This window comes from Elephantulus edwardii, unplaced genomic scaffold (genome assembly GCF_000299155.1).
Source record: "Elephantulus edwardii isolate Elephantulus edwardi_28Jun2011 unplaced genomic scaffold, EleEdw1.0 scaffold00085, whole genome shotgun sequence".
NCBI classification, from domain to species: domain Eukaryota; kingdom Metazoa; phylum Chordata; class Mammalia; order Macroscelidea; family Macroscelididae; genus Elephantulus; species Elephantulus edwardii.
In genome coordinates, this window is record NW_006399835.1 from 14,555,304 (window position 1) to 14,575,236 (window position 19,933).

The 19,933-nt window shown below is 39.3% G+C and overlaps 1 protein-coding gene across 2 annotated transcripts in view; it reads left to right on the plus strand.

Annotated features, from left to right (window-relative positions):
• The window catches only part of FILIP1L (filamin A interacting protein 1-like), a 105,980-nt gene extending 100,961 nt beyond the window's left edge, over positions 1 to 5,019 (plus strand). Inside the window, exon 4 of one of the 2 annotated variants that reach the window (XM_006890024.1) lies at positions 1,870 to 4,666. In XM_006890024.1, the coding sequence (XP_006890086.1) occupies positions 1,870 to 4,666 (2,797 nt within the window). Of the gene's footprint in view, positions 1 to 1,869 lie in introns of both variants that reach the window. The other variant, XM_006890025.1, reaches the window with a different exon arrangement.
• The last annotated feature ends 14,914 nt before the right edge of the window (positions 5,020 to 19,933 follow it).

A 19,933-nucleotide genomic window follows, 5' to 3' on the forward strand; every position in this document is an offset into this window, starting at 1 on the left:
AAAATTCTGTAGTAAAGATTAATGACATACATTGGACACTTAACTCATTCCCATGATAGACTAACTTCATTAGTTCTCATGATAGAGAAGAGATTGAGGTTGTTAACAATGACAGTTTTCTTGGTTCCACAATCAATACTCTTAGTACCAGTAGTCAGGAAATCACTGAGAAAAATCTTTTCTCAGGGGCCTCTCCAGAGTACTGAGAAACAATGATCTCAGTCTAGAGACTAAAGTGCACCTGATCCAGGTCATGGTCTTTACAATTACTTGCTATGTATCAGAGATCTGGTCAATGACTAAGGATCACAGAAGAAGAATCAATGCCCTTGAGTTGCAGTAGCAGAGAAGAGTCTTGAACATACCATGGGCTGCTGAGAAAACAGATTAAGTCTATCTTGGAGAGGGTAAAACCAAGTTTCTCTTTGGAGGCTAGGATTTTAAAGCTCTGTCTCACATACTTTGGGCACGTGGCCAGAAGGGACCAAGGACATCATGCTTGGAAGGGAGGAGGGATAGCGCAGGAGAGGAAGACCTTGGATGAGATGGACTGATAAAGTAATTGGGGCAAAAGAGGTTGGTGTGTTGGAGTCAAGTGAGACTGTCTCAGGATAGAGAAGGTTTCAGAGCTGCTGTATATAGGGTCACTATGAGTTGCAGGCAACCTGATGGCACATGACAACAACAATAATAGAAAAGACAATATATTGGTAAAATATTAAGAACTTTCCATTCTTTACCAGAAAAAAAAATTATAACTTCACCATTGACAAATCTTTTAGTAAATCCTTGAGGCATTCCATTCTATTTTAGCTTCTGTATAACATAACAATACTTCAAATGTTGTAATTACATGCTCTATAATCAGTCTATTCCCAGTGTAATTAAGAGGGCCACAAATTTAAGACTGTGATCTCACTACTGTGGGAAAAATATGTAGAAGAGAGAATTTAGACTGCAGATTATGTTGACAGATTAAAAAGATGAAAGAAAAAGATGACATTTAAGAAGGAATAATTATGTTCTTGATAATAAACTCTCTGCCCTTGATCAATAAGCTCCTTCTTACCACACCTCATGTTTTTTTCATGTTGGGAAAATTCTGAACCCCTGAGATGTCTCTCAGTTCTCTTCATTAAATTTCCATTCTCTGTAGAATAAGGTATATATGAGTGGCTCCTTAAATGGTAATGCAAACCAAGTTTCTTGACAGACAGGTCTGTCAGTGAATGTGGGATATACCAGTAACTTCTAAGAAATGTGACTAAACTTTTAACTAAGAACCAGGAAGTTGACTATCGCTTATTAATGTACCACATATTATAACAGTTCCCATAAGCCATTTAATTAAAGATAATAACCTCATTAGTATAAAAAACAATTAACACTGATCAAAGGCTTACTGTGCCAGGACTGTGAGTAGGGTCTTGGATGCATTTTCATTTAATTGCAATAAAAAGTTCAAGGTGATACAATACTCATTTTTCATATGGGGATACTGAAGTTCAAAGAATTTCAATAATTAGTCATGTTAGATAGTTGATAAGCTGACCTGTCTTAATATCAGGCATATGGCTGTTTTCATAGCCTTCAGGCTAGGTTGCCAACTGATTATTACATGTTATATGAGGAATCTAAACCAAATATAGGGCTCCTGGAGAACTGAAATGCTTCCCAGGCAACTGTAAAAGGAAAAAAAGCAAAACATTTGTTGAGAAAAAGATTTAGCTCCCTTATGAAACTCAGAAACTCCTTTCCATATCTTATGTAAGCTGATAAAATCTTTCTAAATTACCTAAGTGTTCAAGCACAGTTGTTAGGTTAAAAAAGTATCAGTCACAACACTGAGTGCATTCTTGTGTTTTGCAGATTAAAGAAGCTGATTGACCAAGAAACGGAGTCCCAGGAAAGGAAGGAGCAAGAAGAGGAGAAGAGGGTCACCGCCCTGAAGGACGAGCTGACCAAGCTTAAGTCTTTTGCTTTGATGGTGGTGGACGAACAACAAAGGCTGACGGCACAGCTTACCCTTCAAAGACAGAAAATCCAAGACCTGACCACGAGTGCGAAGCAAACACACGCTAAACTAGCCCTTGCTGAGGCCAGAGCTCAGGAAGAAGAGCAGAAAGCAACCAGACTAGAGGAAGAACTGCAAACACAGACCACAGAGTTTCACCAGAACCAAGAAGCAATTATGGCAAAGCTCACCAATGAGGACAGCCAAAATCGTCAGCTCAGACAAAAGTTGGCAGCCCTCAGCCGGCAAATTGATGAGTTAGAAGAGACAAACCGGTCTTTACGTAAAGCCGAAGAAGAGCTGCAAGATATAAAAGAAAAAATCAACAAAGGAGAATATGGAAACTCGAGTATCCTGACCGAAGTGGAGGAGCTCAGGAAACGTGTGCTAGAAATGGAAGGGAAGGACGAGGAGCTCATAAGAATGGAAGAGCAGTGCAGAGATCTCAATAAAAGGCTGGAAAAGGAAACATCCCAGAGTAAAGACTTTAAACTAGAAGTTGACAAACTCAGTAAAAGGATTATGGGCCTGGAAAAATTAGAAGATGCTTTCAACAAAAGCAAAGAAGAATGTTACTCTCTGAAATGTAATTTAGAAAAAGAAAGGATGACCACAAAGCAGCTGTCTCAAGAACTGGAGAGTTTAAAAGTGAGGATCAAAGAGTTAGAAGCCATTGAAAGTCGGCTGGAGAAGACAGAATTTACGCTAAAAGAGGACTTAACTAAATTGAAAACATTAACTGTAATGCTTGTTGATGAACGGAAAACCATGAGTGAGAAATTAAAGCAAACTGAAGATAAGTTACAAGTTGCTGCTTCTCAGCTTCAAGCGGAACAAAATAAAGTTACAACGGTTACTGAGAAGTTAATTGAGGAAACTAAAAGGGCGCTGAAGTCCAAAACCGATGTGGAAGAAAAGATGTACAGTGTAACCAAAGAGAGAGATGATCTAAAAAAGAAACTGAAAGCAGAAGAGGAGAAAGGAAATGATCTCCTGTCAAAAGTTAGTGTGTTGAAAAGTCGACTTCAATCATTAGAAGCAACTGAGAAAGATTCCCTAAAAAACAAATTAAGACAAGATACTGGCAGGTCCACAACAACGTTACACCAAGAAAACAATAAGATTAAAGAGCTCTCTCAAGAAGTAGAAAGACTGAAACTGAAGTTGAAGGACATGAAAGCCATTGAGGATGACCTCATGAAAACAGAAGACGAGTATGAGACTCTGGAACGAAGGTATGCTAGTGAACGAGACAAAGCTCAGTTTTTATCTGAAGAGCTGGAACATGTTAAAATGGAACTTGCCAAGTACAAGTTAGCAGAAAAGACTGAGTCTAGTCATGAACAGTGGCTTTTTAAAAGGCTTCAAGAAGAAGAAGCAAAGTCAGGTCACCTTGAGAGAGAGGTTGATGCTTTAAAAGAGAAAATTCACGAGTACATGGCTACTGAGGACCTAATATGTCACCTCCAGGGAGATCACTCAGTTCTGCAAAAGAAACTCAATCAGCAAGAAAACAGGAATAGAGACTTAGGAAGAGAAATTGAAAACCTCACTAAGGAGCTAGAGAGGTACCGGCATTTCAGTAAGACCCTCCGGCCTAGTCTCAATGGAAGAAGAATCTCTGATCCTCAGGTGTTTTCTAAAGAAGTCCAAACAGAAGCAGTAGACAATGAACCACCTGATTATAAAAGTCTCATTCCTCTGGAACGAGCAGTCATCAACGGGCAGTTGTATGAGGAGAGTGAGGACCACGGGGAGGACCCCATTGAGGAGGAATCAGTGCTGTCCTTCAAATGCAACTCTTCCATTCCCTGTCCTGTTAATAGGAAGCTATGGATTCCTTGGATGAAATCCAAGGAGGGCCATCCTCAGAATGGAAAACTACAAGCTAAGGCCAATGGCAACTTTGTGCAACCTGGAGATCTTGTCCTGAGTCACACGCCTGGGCAACCACTCCATATAAAAGTTACTCCAGACCATGCCCAAAACACAGCCACTCTTGAAATCACAAGTCCGACCACGGAGAGTCCTCACTCCTACACAAGCACAGCAGTGATTCCAAACTGTGGCACCCCAAAGCAAAGGATAACAATCCTCCAGAATGCCTCCATAACGCCAGTGAAATCCAAAACTGCTACTGAAGGCCTCACAAATTTAGAGCAAGGCATGTCCCCGATTACCATGGCAACCTTTGCCAGAGCACAGACCCCAGAGTCATGTGGTTCTATAACTCCAGAAAGGACAATGTCACCTATTCAGGTTTTGGCTGTGACTGGTTCAGCTAGCTCTCCAGAGCAAGGACGCTCCCCAGAGCCAATAGAAATCAGTGCCAAGCACGCGATTTTCAGAGTTTCCCCAGACCGGCAGTCATCATGGCAGTTTCAGCGTTCAAACAGTAATGGGTCAAGTGTGATAACTACTGAGGATAATAAAATCCACATTCACTTAGGAAGTCCTTACATGCAAGCTGTGGCCAGCCCCGTGAGACCTGCCAGCCCTTCCACACCACCGCAGGATAACCGAACTCAAGGCTTAACGAATGGGGCACTAAATAAAAGCACCAATAAAGTCACCAGCAGTATTACTATCACACCAACAGCCACACCTCTTCCTCGACAATCACAGATTACAGTAAGTAATATATATAACTGACCACCCTCACCCTCAGTCCATACTGATCTTCCTGCAAGGAACTCAAACCTTTGATAATCATCCCTCCGAATCCCCCAAAAGACTGACTGAACTTGTACTCTGGGAAAGTTTGTGCATGAACCATCCAAGAGTATCTAAAACTAACTGAGTGTTGCCTGCATAGTCGTATCAAGTGTGCACTTACTGTCTATCTTTTCATTTACATACCTGTATGGAAAATATTTAGTTTGCACTTGTATAAATACATCTTTATGTATGTCATTTTCCATAACTCACATTAATTTGATTGCAACTTGTCTTGGTGAAAGACTTTAACATTATAAAACAGTAAATGATTTGTTATTTTTACCATTGCTTGCTGGATTTTCTTTTGGTCATTCTGTTTTACATTTTTGCATGTACAATAGAATTTTATTTCCTGTTCATGATGTCTATTAATGTTTTCTTAAACTAAAATAACTAGGACATATTTCCCATAAACAGTAAACTTTTGATCACATGTTAGAAAAGGAGGAAGTGGTTCATATGAATAAAGATTTATGTCTTTGATTTCAAAGTGAAGTGTAAGATAACTCAAGTGCAAACTTCATGCTTGGGATGTATCTCACATCCATCATATCCAACATAGCAATGCGGGAATGCTTTTTAAAATTATAACAGAATATGGCCAGTTTCCAAGCTTGTTCATATATTCTATGCCTTCGAGTGGGAACCAACTCATGACTGACCCTCCAGTAGGTTTTTAGAGGCTGTAAATCACACAGAAGGAGATTGTCCATCTTTCTGCCGCAGAGAAGCCAGTGGATTTGAACTGTGTGTCTTTAGGTTGGCAGTGCAACTCCTTACTACTAAGCCACCAGAGCTCCCTGATGCTTGTTAATAGAGGTTCTGAACTGACATGGACAACCACTGTTAAAACTAGAGAGTAGGAATAATGGCCAGTTAAGTCTGAATTCTATTGTTCTTTCACTCTGTCACTCATTCATTGGGTGAGTTTCCAAAGCCTTGTTCTTCTTATTGTGTACTATCAAATGGAACAGCTAGCAGACCAGAAGTGCATGCCTTTGGGTTAGCAGCATAACTTTCTACCACTAAGCCACCAGGGCTTCCATGGCTTCCATAACCTAAACTGTAATATGTGAAAATGGGAAACAGTGTCCCATTGCATAGACTTTGAAACATAATAGGTATTTAGTAAATGTCTACTTATAATAATGGAATGCAATATTTAAGAAAGAATGCATTAGCTGATGGTAAAATTAAAAAGACTGATAAGAGTTGACTGCATTTCTACCAGAAGCCAAATCTCTCATGAAACATTTGTATCTACATCTAAACCTTTTATCAACGAATATGAGATAACTAGCTTTTACTTCTCAAATCTGTTTCAAAACAAAACTGTCATTCTTTTTCCTTTTTCCTGTTTGGTTTCAAAATAGTTATATTAACGTAGGTGCTATCTACCCTGCTAGTAAGTGGCCTGCATTCAAAAGATTACAATTTAATTATTTTTTAAGCTTTCTGCAAGCAAGTAAAGTCCAAAGATTGTTAAGACGTGTATATGTATACAGCACATGACATCATACAAAATGCTATACTTAGCTCATTTATACATCTTATACCTGAGCATAACACAGTCTTCTGTACCTGAGAACACCAGCTCTTAGACGAGCATTTGAAACTACAAACTCAGTCTCTAAGTCACATTCCAAAAAGATGATTTCAGACAAAGTAGCTTACTGTGATACTACCCTTTCCCAAACCATAACTGTTAATTTAGAGTGGTCATTTTTATTGCCAGTTATTAATTTTAAACACCATTCATTTAGAAATGGGAAAACTTGTGAAGATCTTTAAAAGTAAAAGCAATCTCTCCCAATTATGCTCTTTGTTCTGCAAAATCAATTTCATGACAGCAAAGCTAGGATTTGTTGACAGAAACACTTCCATGGTGATGAACTGCAACACCAGGCTGTGGGCTTGCATCATCATCATATAAACTTGGATGAAAGCTGTGGCTAGTGATGAATGCGAAAGCTGCTGTTTAAACACATTTATCTTGGGAATCGGCAGTGACCCAACTGTATTACAAAATACATGATGGCCTAAATGTTTTTCAGAATTATTTTTAAGTCACCTTGGCCTGGAATTTTAGAAGGAGCTACTTACAGCTTTCAAAATGGACCTTAATGCTGTTCTCCAATTCATAATTAAGGGAGGATATAGTTAAAAGTTGCAGAGGAGAGTTATCAAATAAAATAGTGACCTGCAGAAACTGTAAAGTATTCAGAAAGGAAATCTTCTTGGTACTACCTAGCCCCTCCCTCTTTTCTCCTCCCCCCGCCCCAGAGAACGAGAGAACGAGCACGCGAGAGCACATGTTTGTACAGCATTGGGAAAATAGGATTACGTGGCAGAGATGAGTGGTTGGTGGACTCCCATCGACCCAGAGCTCCGCTGGCTGCCCCAAGAACCAAGGAGCTCCATTCTTGGCACACCTGTAACTAATAGAGGCTGAGAAGCTCTGGGCTATTTCTCAACCCACTGGTTCTGTAAGGATTCAATTTCCTACTCTTAATTGCACCAAAGTCGGAGCATTGCTCTACAATAAGTTACCACCACAAGTTTTTTACTTCATGATTACAGGGTCCCATTTCCTCATCTGCCTCAAATCGTAATCCTAAAAAGCTTCCCCAAGTGGTTAATCGAACATTAGTGAAAATTTACTAACCTTACCTATAATCATATCAGCATCAAAAGAAACTTTAGGAGCAATGTCAGTTAAATAACTTATCAAGAGCATCATTAATTTAAAAGTTCATGGTAAAAGTATAATTTTTTAAAAATCCTTGTCCTTTTTTCAATAAAATTCATGTTACTGGCTTGATTTTTGCCCTTTACTCTTAAGAATAACTTCTTACTTTTTAGCATGTATGTCTCTGTAGTTAGGAGGTTACAAAACTTCCTTATATTCACTCACATATAATTGTAGAAGAACCTTGAAAAACCAGCGAGAGTAGCAGTGACACTGAGAAATCTCCACATGAAGCAGAGGCAGTAGCCAGTGTGGCAAGTGTGAGAAAGGCAGCCAATGAGAAGCCCATGGAAGACACTGTTTTTGTATACATTTAAGAGGGGGAAAATCTTCCAATTCAAGTTCCAACTCAATTTGAGTTGAATCTTACCATTCTCATTGCAGCTTCACAACACGTTTTACTTACAGTTCCATTAGCTATTTGGCTTTCTGAGCTGCAGAACCCTATAAAATATTTCAATGATTTTATATCCTTCTATCTAGAAACAATGGCAAAACTTTACCCAAGAAGAGGTTGTTACCTCCTAGAAGTACTGGGGGTGGGGGGAAGGTAGAAATGCATATTGTTCTTCAAGTAAGAGCAATGTACATTTCTACCTTTAGATCTTTGTACTTGAAAGGAAGATCTTCCTATTTGTTCAGAATGATGACACCATTACATAACTCCACTCAAAATGTCTTTACAACTGTATTTCATAATAAAAAGATATCCTTTGTGGGGGTCTTCATGACACTCAAAGGCTAAGATTAGAGGCATTGTGAAATGGTCATAAAATGAATAGCTTTCAATTGTTTAGAGCCATGTAGGACAAGGATTTTATGATCTTCACTAACTTAAGTATGACTCCAAATAAAAACATGTTTTTAGTAGCTTCTTTATTGTGAATTTTTAGAAAGTGAGTCTACTTTGAAACTTGTTAAAACAAAAAGCCTCTAACCAACACTCTGTTGCCCTATACCTTAGAATTACTAAATTACTAAGGAATTACTAATTCTTTTCCCTACAAAACATTTTACTTGGCAATCCCAAGAGAAAAAATAATTGGACAAAAACACAAACCAAAAATTTTAAGATCAATGTTTCAATACCAGTGTTTCCCAAAGAAGTCAAAATAAGAATCCCCATCCATAGCCAGTCAAAAGTTGAAAGGGTTAGGATCCAAGAATTTGCATTTCAACAAATTTCTCTGCTGAGAAACGTCTCCAAATGTTCTCTAAAGTCAGAATTCTACTGCTTTTAAGTTCCTGTATTCATTAATATTGGTAAATATGTTCCAATGGTAGTCCCATACCATCAGAATTGGGCCTGTCCAGGAATTATTACTATTCTGCCCTCTAGTGGCAGGCAGGTCATACAGAAGACTTATTCCCCAAATACTCTTTCTGTTCCAAATGAAAACTCTCAATAAAAACCATCATTTTATTATTTTGGAAGGCTCCCAGTTGCATAGTGTAACAAAGCATAGATGTAGAGACCTTCAGCAGGCTGTCTGACACCTACAAGTTGTGTTTCTCTCCCACATTCCCAGGCCCTCAACTTAACCCTACAGCATTTCTTGGGAATGATCCAGAACACACATTAAAGAGAGCAGTTGGATGAACCAAAACAAAGGATTCGATTCACCTAAGGCCATAATGAAGCAAATGCAATAGAATGAGACCAAAGTCTTCAAACATTAAATTCTCTTTGAATTAATTTTCATTTAGATTAAACAACACTTTTCTTTCCAACTGACAGACCCTTTCTACTCTTCAAGCTAAATCAAGAAGGTTAAGCCTTTTATGCAAATATATCAGAACAGTTATTCTCCTAAAGGGAACACTGTGGGGTAAAGAATCTTTAGGGAATTCAACAAGTTAACTGGCCAGCACCTCTAAGTACTTTATAATTTGATAATGAATTAACACCCTTCACACAGCAGTACTTACCAATCTGTCAGCATTCCATCAGGACACTAGGTTTTACACTTACGATACTGCTATAAAAATGCACTCCAGGCTAACCTTTAGCCTTGTAGTCATCTGTCGCAAAGGTAATCTTTACTTGCGGTCTCATTTCAAAATGTCAAAGTTTTTGGTAAAAGAAAGAAAGATTATCTGATTACCTAAGGTAAATTTTTGAAAGATTTAAAACAAGTTTTCTTATTTTAGAGAGTCCTTTCACCTCCAAACAAAAAGCCAAATGGTCCTGTAATTAAATTTTTTTAAAGTTATGTGACACCACCAGCCACTACCTACTTTATTTTATGATTCCAACTCATTTTGAAGCCATGTGTCAGAGGCGAACTGTGAACTGTAGAACTGCTTCATAGAGTTTTCTTTTTATACATTATTATCATCATTGCTACTCTTGAGAATACACACAGTAGAACACACATCCATTCAACAATCTGTTCACATTCTTCGAATGTGTACCCATTCTTTATTTTTTCTCCAAGGTTTTTCTCTCCCATTAACATAAACTCACTGCCCCTCTAAATTTCCTAATCATTCCAGTTGCTGATGTTAAGTTGATCCCACATAAATAATCTTAAAAGAGCACAATGCCCAAGGTACACATCCTTTACTGTTTGGTAAATTACTAAATGAATTTAAATTTCATAGTAAATTTGCCAAATTACTGTTTGGTTTTAAAGTTTCAGTGGGTAATTTTAGTTTCAGTTAAATTTTCTTAGGGTACAGCTTCTGGGGTGCTCGCTCAAATTTCATGTGTTTCCAGAGAATTAAAAATTCTGTTTTACATCCCCCCATAAGATCCACAGTCTTCTACAATCTTTGATGACATTGTTCAGTAATGGTATCTGGGCACCATCCAGTTCTTCTTGTCTTACGGGGAAAAGAACACTTGTTCAGAAAGGCAATCAGCCACACATTGCCATTTCTTCCTCCTATTCCTTTTTTTTTTTTTCCTCCTATTCCTAACTCTCCTTCCTCTTGCTCTAGGTGGAAACCAATTGTACCTTGAATGGTCCTTTGCAAGCCTGTAAAAGACCTCAGGCCCTTCATGCTGAACTCAAGGTAGAAGCCCTATATACATTATTAGGCCAGTTAACGTGGATGTTCTATGAAATTGTCCCTAAACCTCTGAAGAAATGAACCAATTTCCGCAAGGTTTTTTATTATATACATAAGCAAACTTCCACAGATACTCCTCCTTTCTTTTATTGTGATAAATATATCTATCATACAACTTAGGCCAATTCAGTTCTCTATAGATGCACAACTTACACACAGCAATCTATAAGGATTTGTTTTTCCTTTTTATTATGATGTATGTGTAAGTTTTCAAAGCTACCTATGTAAGCATCCATACACATTCCGCTTTACAACAATAATGAAAATGCACACAATGTAGCCATACTGCCTATCTACTTCCATACATTTTCAACAGCTGATTTTTCAAAAGTAAATCACCAGGCCTTTCCTCCAAAGCACACGTACCTGGATATAAACCTCTGTCCTATCTTTTGGCAGCTCAGTACCTTGACAACCATTTACATTACCTAGAGAGTCTTACTTGAGACCTCCCAACTCCCCAACCCTCCACTTTTTGTTTTGTTTTGTTTCAGGATTGCGTTTTGTTTTTCAAATGCTTTCCATGTTTGAATAACTAATAATATATAAACATAGACCTTTCCCCTACAGATCAGCAATCTCTATTTTCCTCTGTGCCATTCCTGAGGCCCCTCGAAGGGTGAAATCAGTTTCAATGTCTCACTGACATGTCTCTTTATAGGATCAGATGGATCCACCTCCTCATGACATACTGAACTATCTCTTAACTGATGGTGATGCAGGTTATAATGGAAACAAAAAGGCTCACTGTCCTTAAATAGTTTATTAGCTGGGCAAGGAAATAAGACAAGAAATAAGAATATTAGTACTGTGTTTCATTAAGTGGCAAAGCTTTAAGTACAGGAGGTTAAGGAGGGTTATAGAAGATTACCAAAATAGTGCTTCCTAGAGCAAGGGAGGCTTGAAATCGGCTAGAAGAGAGATTTAGGAATGCAAAGTGATAAGTCACCAAAATCAGAGGGAGTCTGCTGCTGACTAAAAAGCTATCTCCTCCCACTAAGATTTATTTACTATGAGTTGGAACGGACTTAAAGTAGGTTTGTTTTTTGGTTTGGAGTGACTGAGGGAAAGAGCATTCAAGAAGCCGGGGTTCTAAGCCATGCCTTTTCCAGTCATCTATGAAGTGTTACACAAGGTATTTATTTACCGACTTGGTGATTTCTAACATCACATCCAAGTTCAGCCTTCAAAGATTTTTAAATTCTAAGTTTTACTGCCCTCTTTTGATAATTTAAAATCCCTTTGGAAAAATAAGGTTGGGATATAAATAACTACATAAACCAACTACTGCATGAATTTCTTTTCTCAGCATCTTCAAAGGCATTATATTTCTCCTTCCTCATATTCCTACTTACAGCTGTCATAACTACCAGATAGACGCAAAAGATTTCCTTCCTCCTCCAAGAGTCCATGAATTAAATTCTTTTAATCCTTTTCATTTCAGCTCTTTTTCCACTATAGCAAGGTTTCTCACTGCAGCCTTATTGACATTTTGGGCTGGATGATTCTGTGTTACACACAGAGAACTTTACACATTGTAGGATGTTTAAAGAAGATGCCTGCCCTTTATCAATAGATGCCAAGTAATATATTCCCAATTACGACAAAAACAAAGTCTCCAGATTTTGTAAAGTACTTCCTGGAGGGCAAAACAGCCACCAGATGAGAACCGCTGATGCAGAGAGGTGGACCATCTGATTCTAGAAACCAGTCTCTCTTTCACATAACTTTCTGTAGAGAAATACTGGCATCTTAAAAACTCTTATGTCTTGTGGGGCAGAGAAGACACTTGAAACTGACTAAAAGTAAACCTTAAAGCAATTTTAGAAATCTGACCTAACCTAGAAGTTTCCCACTCATATCACAGGTTGACCCAAAAAGCATGTGCTTATTGGAACATTCATAATTGTGGAAAAGAAAGCAAAATGGGATTCAAAAGAACGTAAGAGATTAGTCCCTCTGCTGGTCAGGCCTTTCCTGAGAGCTCTTTCTGAGGAGTTTCTATTCCATCTCTATTCTAGCCAAAACATGCAGGAATGTCTTCTACAGAATACACATTTACTTCATTCCTGAATAAATTACTTAGAAGGATGAAGTGACAAATATGTATCTGCCTGCCCTCAATACTACTCAGTACTGTCTAGATGACTGTGCAGATGTAAGGTTTAGAATTTAAGAAAGGAGTTGAGGATTACCTTAAAAGGTAATTAGGAATAAAACACAGAGAAGGAATTGTACAGATAGTTCATACTACCAGAGTCTCGAGGAAGAGCAGGTCACGCTGAGGTAAAGGGAAGGGATAATGATTTCAAAAGAGACGAGATTTCAACAGAAGCTGGAGCATGAGGATGAACTGAGGTAGAAAAAGACAGGGAGGGTGCAGGTATGAGGACAGACAAGGCAGCAGAAAATGAACACTTGGAAACCAAGAGCAGCTTTGCATGGCTTCAGGAGCCTTGAACCCCGAGCTACAGAGAACTCTGCATCTTCAGAGAACACTTCGGGCAGTTTTTAAATATAACAGAGAGAAGAAAGCTAACCTTTTGTACAATATTGCTTCATTTAACTTTTATAATCACTACAAATGGTAGTCCTACCAGAGTTGCAGAGAAGAGGGGGAGAAAACCCCGGACACTTCAAGAAGGAAAGACGGGCCAGGTCATTTGTATGTGACAAAACCGAGGCATGAACACAAGCCTTACTCCGCTGTCTCATTCTCTTTTCATGATGATATATACAAAGCTACTTCAGTAAAGGAAATATTCAATGCTTTCCATCATTCACATGAACAGACAGGCAGCCTAAAATTGCCTCCCTATCCTACTCCATATAAATCTGCAGCTTTACCCAGAACCTGAGAATGCCAACATACATCCTCAGGGCTTTCTGCTTTCCTCTTGACTCTTCTGCTGGCTATTGTTGTGTACCCTTAACTAGGAACTGGACCCATAGCTGATCCTCCAGTTGGTTTTCAGACACAGTAAATCAAATGGAAGAAGATTGCCCATCTTTCTCCCACAGGACATATGGTAGATTAGAAGCCCATAACTTTGCACACTTCCTTACTGCTAAGCCTCTCAATTGGCATCAAGTAAAATCCAATCCACATGGAAAACTCTGGCTCGAGTCTCACGTTTCTGAAACCTCCCATCATTCTCGAGCACCGAGAGTGAGCTTCATCTCCTCCAAACTCTCCCTCTTCCCTACGGCCATTGTTACTTATCAAGAGGTAATGCGTGCCCTTTTCTACAAAGATGGTGCCAAAAGTGAAGAAGGAAGCCCCTGCCCCTCCCAAAACTGAAGCCAAAGCAAAGGCATTAAAAGGCCAAGAAGGCAGTCCTGAAGGGCGTCCACAGCCAAAAAAAAAAAAAAAAAAGATCCACATGTCATCCATCTTCCAGCGGCTTAAGACGCTGAAACTCTGAAGGCAGCCCATACACCCCCAAAAGAATGCCCCCAGGAGAAACAAGCTTGACCACTATGCCATCATCAAACTTCCCCTGACCACTGAGTCACCATGAAGAAGACAGAAAATAACACACTTTTGTTCATTGTGGATGTCAAGGCCAACAAGCACCAAATTAAACAAGCTGTAGAAAAGCTCTATGACATTGATGGAGCTAAGGTCAACACTTTGATTAGGCCTGATGGAGAGAAGAAGGCCTGTGTTCGACTTGCTCCTGACTGTGATGCTTTGGGTGTTGCCAACAAAATTGGGATCATCTAAACTGAGTCCAGCTGGCTAATTCTAAATATAAATTCAGGGTGGCAGATGGAGAAAGCAGAACTAAGGAGAAGCATCGGTCACTATTAGACAAGCCTGTATTATTCAGGGGGCAATGGGTGGCAATCAGACCTCACCTCCATACTAGATAAGGATTCTATATGCAAATGTGAAGCATGAAGAAGGAGCTTGGACTGTGAATATGTGCAGATCAGAAGATATTGACTGATCTCAGCAGTGACTAGAGTAAAAATAATCTATAGTAGGAGCATCCTAACTATGTAAATCAAAGCTCATAGTTGTTGTTGCTGACTGCCATTGAGTCAAGCACAACTGACAGAAACCTTATGAACAAGATGATTATCTTAATAGTCTTAAACAACTCAGACCAAAATCTAGCAGCTGTCTAGTCTATTCCTACTCATGGCAACCTCTCATGTGTCAAAGTAGAACTATTTTTCATATGGCTTTTAATGGCTGATGGTTTTTGGAAGTAGACCACCAAGTACACTTTCTTCAAGGCATATGTGGATATACTCAAACTTCAGCCTTTAGGTTAAAACCAAATATATTAATTCAGGGTCTCCAGATAATGGCCTACGACCTCCAGAAAGAGCAATTAAGAGTTTAAAAAGAAAGCCAAACTTAGTGCCGCCAAATGGGTTCCAGCTAATAGCTACCTACTATGACCGTGTGATAAGAAACTGCACAGCAATCCTGAAGGCACGTGGTTCAAATCCACCAGCTGCCCCATGGGAGAAAGATGGGAAATCTCCTCCTATGGGATTAAAACTGCCTCTGAAAACTCCTGGCGGGTCAGCTACAGGTCAGTTCCAACTCAATGGGACACAAACAACAACATTAGGCTCCTAAGGCTATAAATCTGGAAAAAAAATTTAAAAAGAAAAGACAAACACTCCATTGTTGTCAAGCTGGTTCCAACTCATTGTGATTCTCTATCAGGTTCCTGAGGCTGTAAATCTTGACAAGAGGAAATGGTTTATACTTTTCCCATGGAGCTGCTGGTGGACTCCAGGCACCAACTTGTGAGTTAGCAGCCCACCAATAGTGAAGTATGGCACCAGGGCTCCTTTAATCAATATCTAGGCACCTAACAAGGCACTGCCAACTGAGCCTAGCAGTGATAGGAATTGGGCAGAAGCTTAAAGTTACTGCTTATGCATTTGAAAGTTGGACAGTGTGGAAAAGCAAGACAGCAGAGGAGTATGTCTTTGCATTATAGTGTTAGAGAAGAGTACAAGGCAATCCTATGGCCTGCCAACAGAACAAACAGGTCTGCTTTGAAGGATGTGCAACCAGAGTGTTCCTTAGAGCCATGGATGGTGAAACTCTGTCTTTTATACTTTGAGCACACTGTCAGAAGGGGCTAGTTCTTGGGCAAAGACTTCATGGTGGGAAAGGTAGAAGGTCAAAGAATGAGAGGAAGACCCTCACCCAGTAGGACTGATACAGTGACTATGACAATAGGCTTGAATATGTTAGATGTAAGGGGGCTTCACCTGACATACTTTGGACATGTTGTAAGGAGAGACAGGTCTTTAGAGAGGGACACCATGCTGGGCAGAGTGGAGGGACAGCGCAGGAGGGGAAGACCCTCTATGAGGTGGATTGATTCAGTGACTGGAGTAATCAGGATGGGTGTGTCAGAGGCAATGCGATTGGCACAGGATAGAGCAGGGTTTAGGGCTGTTGTACATAGGGTCACTATGAGTCACAAACGACTCAACGGCACATAACAACAACGACAATGAGGATGGTGCAGGAGAGGCCAAGGTTCAGATCTGTTGTTCATAAGGTGGCTATGAGACATAGTTGATGTGATGAAATTTTGTAAAAGAGGGAAAAAAAATGAGCAAATAATATTGCTATTTGCTGTTGAGTCGGTGCTGACTCAGAGATGACCCTCCAGTGGGGCTTCAGAGACCATATACTGAACTGGAGGTGTACACCACTGTTCTCCTGAGGGGCTTGCTGGTGAACCCGCCCAACTCCTACCCCTAGGCCACTAGAGTCCTCTGCCTGACCACAACAGATATTTTAGAAGATATTAAAAATTTAAATGGGCAGCTAAAGTCACCAATAATCCCTTGGATCTTTTTATTACTGCTTAATTTAAACACCTCTTCTATGCATGCTATGTAACAGGAAAGACTTCAGGGACATTGATTTTATTGTCTAAGAAAGGCAATAGAGGACTAGAAAAAGAATACACAGATTTGTTTTAAGCTTTTTAAATCAACTATGGCCCTATTCCAGACTTCTCTCAGACTGCCAATGAGGAAGGAAATGTGAAAAAGTGGGGGGCAGTGGGCATCCTGTCCTTAAAACATGCTCCTGTGCCAAAACACGGTAGATTCCCCATCAAAGTGCAAGTTTTTGTAACTGTCTGCAGGGCCCAGACACAATGGCCGGAGGGGATGGCTGGGTCACTTGAGGAGAGCAGCAGGATTTCCTCTCCCAAGGTAGGCCATCAGAGCCTGGATAATGGCTCAGTCACTATGCATTGTCCAAGTAATGGGAAGTAAGGTGGATATTCCCAGAACTAGTTAAACTCTTAACCATTGGTAAAGGCTGGAGGCCTCATGTAGGGAGGCGATACCCTCATGCACCGGGTAGCTGTTGTTAGGTGCCATGGAGCTGAATACAACTCACAGTGAACATATGAACAACAGATAATCCTGTCCTATCCTGTGCCATCCTCACCATCTGATCTACTAAAGCCCATTACTGTGGATACCGTATCTATCTCACTGAGGAGGTCTTTTCTTTCACTGACCCTCCATCTTTCCAAATATGAATCTCTCCTTTTCCAAGGAATATCCTCTCCTAGCAACATGTCTAATGTGTGAGCCTGAAAAACTCACCTCTTTGAGGAAGGGATACATAAGAAGAGTAGCAGGTAGGAGGGACATGTGTGTTTTCTCTCTAGGCTCTTTCAACCACTTTAATGGTATCAACCACTTCTCTATGATCATTCTCAAAGCAACATTTCAAAATTTCCTACCACACGGTTTTGTGGGGAACATCAACCTTAGCATGTGTCCACCCCTTGGTGGGCTATGTCTCTTGAACTGCCATTTGCCCCACTTCTGCAGTTGGTCTACCACTCTTTGTGCTCATTTCTCAGATCCAACTAGCTCATATTTGCTCTGTTATTTCTGTCTCTTTCTTTCTAGTTGTGCTAGAACACAACCAAGTGCAGACCTCAATACAAATGGTGTAATAAAATAATCTTTCTATAGTTAAGCCCTCCCATTTCTTATCTACTCTTAACCTCATCATTAGTGATCTTAAAACACAGTTCTGATCACAGCAATTCTCTGGTCTGTCAGAAAATACCACCATCTTACTATTAATTTGAGGCCAAAGTTTATAATTTCTATTGTGGGCTCCACATTTCTTATCTCCTGTACTTTTGAAACTTAGGCCAATACCCTGCACTCTCAGGATTGTACTAACAAGCTTCTTCCGCATACTTTCCCCCAGGCTATTCTTAGGGCTGAAATGTTGGGTTGGTTGTTTTACCCCCACACTGAAATCCTATTCCTCCCTAAAATGCCACTTCTTTTTTTATCAGTTTCATAATCTTCCTCTGGGTTTCCAAAACACTTATACTTAAACTTTTATTATAGTACTTCTTTCTATTATAGGCCTTCACTCTGCCTATGCTATAATTCATTTTGCTGCCTCCACACCCTTGTACTAAAAATCTCCTGATAGCAAGAGTAAGTTATCATTTATTTTTTAAACTCTTACAGCAATGTTTCTCAAAATGCAGTCACTTAGCCCCTTCATCAAATCACCGGGGACTGTGCAGATTTCTAGGCCTATTAAGTCCAGTGCAGGGAATAGGCATTTTAACAAGCTCGCTGGTCAATGTCTGGCATTTAGAACTTAAGGACTGCTGTTCTACTTACTTCCATCACACATAGTAAGGTCCTTGACAAAGCCTTACATGGCTAGTAACTCACCTGGTGGACAGAGCTGTGATTAAAAAATCTCTGTAAATGTTTATTAAAATTAATAAAAAATAATAATAATAATAAAATAACAGAATTGCAGGGCAAAAGAACTTTACAGGTGGTTGAGGAGAACTACTTCATGTTTTCCAACAGACTCTAAAGGGAGAATCAACTATGAACAAATCAAGTTAGGCAAGTGGGGGAAATGGTATCTGAGCAGTCATTTTTCAGAAATCAAGGACACAGCGCAGGAATCAGAAATTAAGTACTGCTGTTCTGCTGCCCTAGCTTCTGAACTTAATCAGCATGCCTCTAACAATTAACTAGAGAGAGAGAGAGCAGAGTAGCAATAAAGTATAAAATAAGAAAGGCAAAGCAATTAAATTGGGGAAGTTATAATTATGAAAATGAACTTCTTATGACAGATAAAGGTAAAGAAAAAGAGAATGGTAATAAGTATGGCAGTAATAACAACTGGCATTTTTCTGACACTTTGGATCTGTCATGGACTTGCCTAAACAGTTATCTCTACCCTCCAAAGGAACTTTGCAGTAGGAATATTAACTGTTTCACAAATTAAGAAATTGAGAATTGTGCTAGGGGCTGGCTGCTCAAGGACACAAAGCTGATTAGCACTACTACCCTGACAAGACTTGTTAAATGTAAGCCAGAGAAAGGTTAAAAACAATGTTAAATATACATAAAGGAAGGAATAGCAGGGGGGTAAAGAAAGTTGACAAGTATAAAGAAAATAAGCAAAAAAGACAACTGCTCAAGGTTAGTGTATTTTAACATTTCTGTATGTGATTCCATGTCTAGGCACAAAAAGGAAGCAACTAGTTTAAGAAGAACTTTGAATATTGTATTTTAAAATTTATTGACTGTCCCCATTGCCTACAGTATAATCATACATGAAAAGAGATTAGGAATTGACTGGGTCTGACCACAAAACCATGCTACAATATATGATAAATTTACTCTAGCTTTTACCTCAGAAACCAAAGAACTCTCTAAAATAATAACTTTGGAATTCTACTTAAAATCAAATGTTCTCTCACAGAATGGGCATAAGCTAATGAAAGCAGTTTCCTTTTGAAGAATTCCTTCCACATAAACCTGTAAGATAAAGTTTTACCATGTAATGGGAAAGTGTTAGTTTTTTACTAAAGTACATATGAAATTTTGGGCCATCTTCCACATTCACGATTTGTTAAATTCCCCCACCTCCACTAAATTAGCAGTGATTTGCCAAAGAAATATAAAAGACAAAAGAAAAGGTAGTAATAGTTCAAATTCTTTTTTCTTCCAGTTTGTTATTTTCTCCTTTCACCACCAAATTTATTATCATTATTTATATAATTTCCCATTAAACACTGATATTAAGCATTAACCACTGTAAAAATACAAAAATATTGTCATTCTGGTAACACATGGCTTTGACCAAGCATTCCACAACTGGGTTCTCGAGAGAATTAGGCGGTACCCTGAACTGCCTGTCCCCTATCCTACACTCATTCAATTACCAAAAATCAAAATGATCTAAGGTATCTGGGAGTCTTGATCCTCTTGACCTCTGGAACTGAAGGTGTGAGGTGGAGCTCTGTAGCCCTTGGAGACGGGAGCATCCTCATGGAAACACTGCTTTCTTACACAATATGCTGCCAATAGCG